Genomic DNA, 7403 nt, shown 5'->3' on the forward strand with positions numbered 1-7403 from the left:
TCATCAGTTTGCGATCCTGCTCTCTCTGGTTGGGTCACCACGTAAAGTTGTTCAGGTTGGATAGTATTATACTAACTTAAATATTTTTTACTGAAGGCAGGTATTCTGCACAAGACTAAACAGACAGGGCTGGTCCACCTAATCCTCTACTATTCACTCAGCTGTTTTATCTCTGGTTTCTTTGTGTCTTTATGCCTCTGCTTCTGCTTCCACTTCCTCTACTAAGGACTCATTATATATTTAATTAACGTTTCCCAAGAGAGAAGATCTGATAGGACTGTTGCTTAAGGGTTTGGAGCCGGACCACTTCTTAAGCTATCTACCAGCCTCCCAGATGGCAGGGTGCTCACCTTTTCAAGCCAGATCTCATTGAGGTACACAGTAGGAGCTACGGGAATGGGAGGCATTCTGAGCCATGGCCTACGGGAAATTTTTTTCTACTGTTATATCCTATCATGTTTTTCCCATCTTTATTTTTCCTGACATCTGGTATGGCTGTTGTTGCTTTTGATAGCTTATCCAACAGTGTATTTTGCTTTAAGAAACTACATCGTCATAAATGGTAGTCAGTTAAGATTTCTTTTTTAGGTGAGATCATATTATTACATCTGTCTTGTATTTTTCCTGGGAATCTACCCACCTATGTGGTCTGCCTTCCTGCCTACCAAGTCCTTCTTTCCCAAACTGTATTCATGGCACACATTAGTGCTGCGAATATTTTAAGTGTTTTGAGGTCAAGTAAATTTCTTTTTATTACTATTTTTTATTCTTTTTTTAAAAGATTTTATTTGTCAGAGAGAGAGAGTGTGCGTACAAGCAGGGGGAGCGGCAGAGGGAGAAGCAGGCTCCCCACTGAGCAAGGAGCCCGACGCAGAACTCAATCCCAGGACCCTGGCATTATGACTTGAGCTGAAGGCAGATGCTTAACAGACTGAGCCACCCAGGTGTCCCTATTTTTTATTCTTTATTTAAATTCACGTTAGTTAGCAGATACTGTATTATTAGTTTCAGGGGTAGAATTTAGTGATTCATCATTTGCATATAACACCCAGTGCTCATTACATCAGCTGCCCTCCTTAATGCCCATCACCCAGTTATTCCTTCCCCCTACCCTCAAGTAAAATTTATAACGCGCATTAACACCTTAAAGGCTCAGAAATATCCTATAGTTTACAGAGGGGTTTTTTCATTTGTCCATTTGTTTGGTTTGTTGTTTATTTTGTTTTTTTCCTTCCCCAAAGAATAGGTTTGGCCTTCTTATGGGAACTAATATTCTATAGAACAGTTTGAGAGAAACACATGTAAAATTAATCCTTCTTAGTCAAGAGGCTTGTACTTTTCTTCTGAATAATGAAGTAAGTTCTGGTGTTACTTTCACAGCACTTTGCTGTTCTCTACTGTTTTCTTCAAGCAAGTTTTGCACTCCAGTACTTCCAACGGTACAAAATGGCTGCCTTTTCCACCTTATATATGTGTCATTCTAGAGGGGTGTGTGTGTGTGTGTGTGTGTGTGTGTGTTTTAAGTAATCTCTCCACCCAGTGTCGAGTCCAACTCGACCCCAAGATCAAGAGTCACTTGTCCTACTGAATGATCTAGCCAGGGGCCCCATTCTCTAGTTATTTTTTGTTTTTGTTTTTGATTGTTATATCTATAATCCCTCATTCCATCTTTAAATCAGATCACAGTAAAATCAATATTTCTTTTTTTACCCCACTAACCACTAACTATGCTCTTATTCAGAATGTAATCACTTCATTTTTGGACATCTGCAGTGTGTAAGCATTGGCAAGAATCAACAAATATTTAAAAAAAACCCTCAAGTACTTGACTGTAGTTCATTGAGGTAAGCCTTGCAGGCATGTAAAGATGAAGAGAACAGCCTTCTAGAAGTTACTATCTGTACTGGCCATCTATATACACATAATTGTTAGAAGATAAACGTAAGTGTTTTAGAGACACAAAGTGCCATGGGGTTGTATTAGTGATGTATTGCTGCATAAAAAGTTACCTCAAGACTTGGTTACAACACAGTAAATAATTTATTACCTTACAGTTTCTGTGGTCATTCATTTGGGAGCGGCTAGGCTTGAGTGGTTCTGGCTTCAGATCTCTTGAGGTTGCAGTCAAAATGTCAGCTGGACGCAGTCATCTGAAGGCTTGACTGGGGCTGGAAGCTCTGCTTCCACATGGCTCACTCAGTTGGCTGTGGGCAGAAGACCTCTGCAGGAAGCTTCAGTTGCTCTCTGTGTGGGTACCGGAGTGACCTCATGACATGGCATTTGGCTTCCTCCAGAAGGAGTGATCAAAGAAAGAAAGAGGAAGCAAGGAGGAACCCTCAATGCCTTTTCTTTCTTTTTTTAAGTTAAAACAAAACAAAAGCAATTTATTTTTTTATTTTGCTGGGGGGGGTAGTAAGCAAGCATGTGCACAAGATGGGGCAGAGGGAGAGGGAGAGAGAATATCAAGCTGACTCCCTGCTGAGCACGGAGCCTGATGCGATGGCAGGGCTTGATTCCACAATACTGAGATCATGACCTGAGCCGAGATCAAGAGTCAGACGCTCAACTGACTGGGCCACGCAGGCACCCCCTCAATGCCTTTTCTGACCTATTCTCAGAAGTTACACACCATCACCTCTATCATATTTTATTCGTTAAAATCAAGTCACTAAGTCTAGTCCATGTGCAAAGGGAAGGAAATTAAGCTCCACCTCTTGAAGGAGGAGTATCAAAAAGTTTGTAGATTTATTTTAAAACCACTACAGGGGGCTACCTGGGTGGCTCAGTTGGTTAAGTGGCTGCCTTCAGCTCAGGTCATGATCTCAGAGTCCTGGGATGGAGCCCTGGGTCGGGCTTCTCCCTCTCCCTCTGCCTCTCCCCTGCTTGTGTTCTCTCTTTCTCTCTCTCTCAAATAAATAAATAAAATCGTAAACCCTCCCCCCCAAAATAAAACCACTGCAGGGGTTCAAAGGAGAAAAATATAGAAGACTTAAATGTTTTCTCCTTTGTTTAGTTATCCTCAAGTGATGTTTTACTTTAACTAGAGAGTAGTTGCTGGTTCTTAGAGGAGACTGGCATGACCATAACCTTGTGTTATTCATCTTCTCCTTCTGCCTTTGTTCAGGTATCATTTATTCTCTACCTTCTTCCTGTTGTTCTTACATCAGATTTAATCTCTCTCTCTTTTTTTAAAGATTTCTTTACTTATTTGAGAGAGAGAGGTTGGGAGAGGGGCAGAGGGAGAGGGAGAGAAATCCCTAACCCGACTCCCTGGTGAGCGCAGAGCCCAATGCAGGGCTAGATCGCAGGATCCTGAGATCATGACCTGAGCTGAAATCAGAAGTCAGACGCTTTGCCATTTGAGCCACCCAGGCACCCCAGATTTAATCTCTTTCAATTAAAACTATGCTTAGGATACCTGCCTTTTTTTGGTTTGGCCACTCTGATTTTCTACTAATTAAGCACCTTTTCTTTTCAGTTCTTTTACCTTCCTACTTATTTTATCATTTCTTTTTCTTTTCTTTTTCTTTGGGGGGGGTCCATTGAGGCATTTTATTTGCACATGTGTATTATATCCTGAGCAAAAGAATCCCAGGATTTTTGCTCCTGTGTATTTTTGTCTTGCTTCTTCATGGTCCATGATGCCAGCTGTGGTTGTTAGTACAATGAAACAAAACTGGTGGGATGGGAGTAGGTTATTATGCCATCTTTCTAGACCTTTGAGTTGCACATCAGATCTGGGGCTGACCACTCCACACGTGTTTAACCTGCCCGTGAAGTTCACAATAATTTTCCCAGCTCTGTGAACATCAGTGATTTCAAATTCACCGATGTAACCATGCTTCATCATCACAGTTAGAAACGGAACAATGACTTCGGAGCATGGCCTAATAAGAACTTGGCATTTGCCTCTCTTTTCAGCATTGGTGATGCTCTTGAGAGCATCAGCCAGGACATTCATGTGCACCATTATGGCAGCATTGAAAGATGGTGAAAAGACACTCATAGCTTGTGTTAATGTTTATTACATTCATTTATATCTTAATGGTTTTTTTTTTAAAGATTTTGTCAGAGAGCGCGCGCGCACAAGCAGGGGGAGCGGCAGGCAGAGGGAGAAGCAGGCTCCCTGCTGAGCAGGGAGCCTGATGCGGGACTCGATCCCAGGACCCTGGGATCATGACCTGAGCCAAAGGCTCAACTGACTGAGCCACCCAGATGTCCCTATATCTTAATGTTAAATCATGTTCTTTCCATTAGATTGTAAACCCGTTGAAGTCAGAAAGTTTTCCTTTAACTACAGCAGTATATATGCTTATATGTGGAATTAAATGTATTCTAAAAGACAAATTTCATTGTATCTAAGATGCAGTCAGTAGTAAGATACACCATTATTTTATGTACTGCTAAGAATGAAAAAATGCTAACAAACTGTGTAAGATCTGTCTCAGTTCCCATGCTGTACAAATGTAAACATCAAGCATCTTAAAATCATTGAAAGGTAGTCATGTATTTAGGCCATCTTTCTTTTCATAGCTTTATACCCTGGAAAGCATTCCTGAAGATAGATCTTAAAGCAGATTATTTTCAGTCACAGGAGCAGTGCTATAGGTAGTGTTATTGTCTAAAGATTTAGCATGAAAAATTTAGTTATGACCAACAGTTCAATAAAAACAAAAACAGAGATGCTACCATAAACCTATAGTCATTATAGTTAAATTATGTTCTAGTTCCCATAGAGTAGGTATAACTATTAATATATTTTGATTTGTAGTATAGTGTATGTTTTGTGTATATAACATACAAAAATACAACCCTGCTGCATTACCAGTTTGGCCTAAGATGTCAACTTTTAACTATTTTAACTACTTAATATTTAAATATTGCTGTTTTTCATGATTCTGTTTATTAACTTCTCCCTCAGCACCGTTTTTTAGTGTGACCTTGTTCTACCTAGTGTGTCTAGTTTGCAAGTTTATAAATACAGCCCTAATCCCTTTCCTGAGATCCTGATCCATGTTGCCCTCTGTCTCCTTGGATGGCTTTTGGGTACTGAGCCTCAAAATATACCAGTGGTATTTGTCCACTCTTAACCATCATACTTTTTAACAAAGTAGTTAAGAGTTGTAGACTCAATCCCCAGTCTGCTGCTTAATAACTCTGTGACTTTAGGTGAGTTACTTGCCTCTCTGGTCTCAGTTTACTTATCTGTAAAATGGGGGATAATAATAGTACTCATCTTACAAGTTTGTTGGGAGGACCAAAGTAATTAATACATACAAGATGCTTAAAATGTTTCTGGTAAATACTAAGTATTCACTAAGTACTAGCTTTTAAAAATTATTTACTGTTATGATTGTCATCTAGAGATCTAGCTTTCTATTATGTTTGCTTTCTTTGTTATCTGCAATACTCAATAACCAGGAGATACGTAGGAGCAGCGGGTCAACTCTACAGGGTTTAAGTAGGTTCTAAGTTACTAACTAAAACTTTCATTGTGTTGTACATGATTAAATACCAAGTGAATGATACAGACCGTAGAGTAATGGTGAGATTTGGGGTGTTAATGAATGATCAGAAGGTCATAGCTTAGTTGTTTCTCTTCCTTGTGGTGTACCTGAAGGAGATTTATATAGGTAGAACATGGCAAGTGGGAAATTCAAAGTATTATTTTATTATTAATTGGGCTTTTGGCCAAAATACCCATGTAGAGCTGTCTAGTATCCTAGGTTGTAGCATGTTGCTTAAACTTGAGGCCTAGGCAAGGGATATCCCTTCCTCCAAAATCCCACTATCTTACTACTCTTAGGCTGACTACTTTACAGAAGACCCAAAGAGAGAGAAATGAGCAAGTGCAAGATAGCAAACCCTCATTATATGTGTCATGTTTAATCTGCATTTGATCTTCAAATTTATAAACAGGTCCAATCAGTGTTTTGGACTCTGACCCACTTAAATTAGTATTCCTTCCTCTTAGAGAGGTTCAAGAAGGTAGGGGATGGGGGAGAGAGTGCAAGGCATCTTGTTTGGTCCAGCTTCTGCTCTTTAGTGAACTTGGTTTAATGGCCTGCGAGGAATATCTAAACATGGTTGGCCATCTGTCTAGCAGCCCTACATTCTGACCTTTTTTTAAGGACATTCCCTGGGAGCTAGGGGGAACTGCAAGGTTTTTTTTTAAATTTAAGGATAAGGTTACTCTTTGAGATGAAATTAAGCAGAAATGTTATATGAAAATAAGATTTGTCATTTGGAAAAGTGGCCCACCATTAATGATAGCTGCTATGGCATTTTGGTAATACGCTCATTTTAATTTTGGTAAAGGGAGTATAATCTTTGAGGAATATGATTATATATGATTATGTTAGTAGAGCAGAATTGAAGCCTAATCATATTATACTCAATCTGAAATAAGAACATGGTAGCAGAAGGGATATAATTCACTTGGAGGCTAGAAGAGAGGCATCTGGAGTGTTGCCCTCAGATTCTGCAACCTCAGGTACATTGCTGTCAACTCCAGGAGGGCACTGCTTTGGTCACCTCTGTGTCCTTTGCATCTAGCATGTGAAGAACGTAGCAGGTATTCACTTGTCAAGTGAATGATTGGATAATATTATTGTATAGTTTATTGAGGTTGATGATACAGGAGGTTTGGATTAATCTCCTGACCCCAAAGGATATTCAGGAAGCTGATTTTTGTGCAAATTCTTGATAATAACATTTTTATATCTGACATATAGAAAGACATTTCAGTGCTCCTTAGTTTTTTGAATCATCAAAGTTTTTATTTTAATCCTAGGAAGTTTAAAATATGTATTAGAAATTGTTTAATGAAGTAGTACTTAATAAATACATATAGTACTCTTTCTTAGGTTTGTCTTGTTTTAAGTAGGGTTAGGTATAGCAGTGAGTGGCAGAAACCCAAAATAACAATGGCTTGAACAAGGTAGAAGTTTCCTTTCTTTCATGTAAAGCATGGACAACCCTGAGCTAGTATAGTACCTTCAAGCTCATTAGGAGTCCCAGCCTTCTCCTTTTAGTCAAAGAGCATCTTTAGTTCTTCTGGTCAGTTCTGCATTCTCACCAGGGGGAGGAGGAGGGGGCAAAAGCTGCGTACATCCCCAACCTGTGAGGATACTTTTCAGAAGTTACACACATCACTTCTGCTCTGTCCCTTTAATTATAACCAAATCACTAGGCCACAGATAGCTGCAAGGGAAGCTGAAAATGTAGTCTTTCCTGGAGATGGCTGTGTGCCTAGTCAAAAGAAATCGGAGATTCTGTTGGTTTGGAAGAAGGGAAGACTCCCTGTTGCAGGACTGCTGGCCCTCTGACCAAAATCCCAATGGATAATGTGGTATTAACGCATTGGGTAATTGCCTTTCAGTATTTTTTATGATACCATCTGG

The 7403-nt window shown here is 39.7% G+C and overlaps 1 protein-coding gene across 1 annotated transcript; it reads right to left on the reverse strand.

Moving 5' to 3' along the window:
• Positions 1-284: 284 nt before the first annotated feature.
• LOC118019649 (40S ribosomal protein S15a-like) lies at positions 285-3973 on the reverse strand. Its single transcript, XM_035019027.1, has 2 exons — positions 3583-3973; positions 285-388 (listed from the first exon to the last, which is right to left on the reverse strand). The coding sequence occupies exons 1-2, from the start codon at positions 3968-3970 to the stop codon at positions 285-287; spliced, it is 492 nt and encodes a 163-aa protein (XP_034874918.1). The 5' UTR covers positions 3971-3973.
• Between the last annotated feature and the right edge of the window lie 3430 nt (positions 3974-7403).

The sequence above is a fragment of the Mirounga leonina genome, unplaced genomic scaffold (assembly GCF_011800145.1).
Source record: "Mirounga leonina isolate KUSES-001 unplaced genomic scaffold, KU_Mleo_1.0 Mir_173, whole genome shotgun sequence".
NCBI lineage: Eukaryota > Metazoa > Chordata > Mammalia > Carnivora > Phocidae > Mirounga > Mirounga leonina.

Coding starts and splice junctions, on each gene's coding strand:
- LOC118019649 (XM_035019027.1), bottom strand. CDS start 3,970: ATGGTGCACATGAATGTCCTGGCTGATGCTCTCAAGAGCATCACCAAT. Junction 389..3,582: donor AAAAATCCTGGGATTCTTTT/GCTCAGGATATA, acceptor CCATTCCCGTAG/CTCCTACTGTGTACCTCAAT.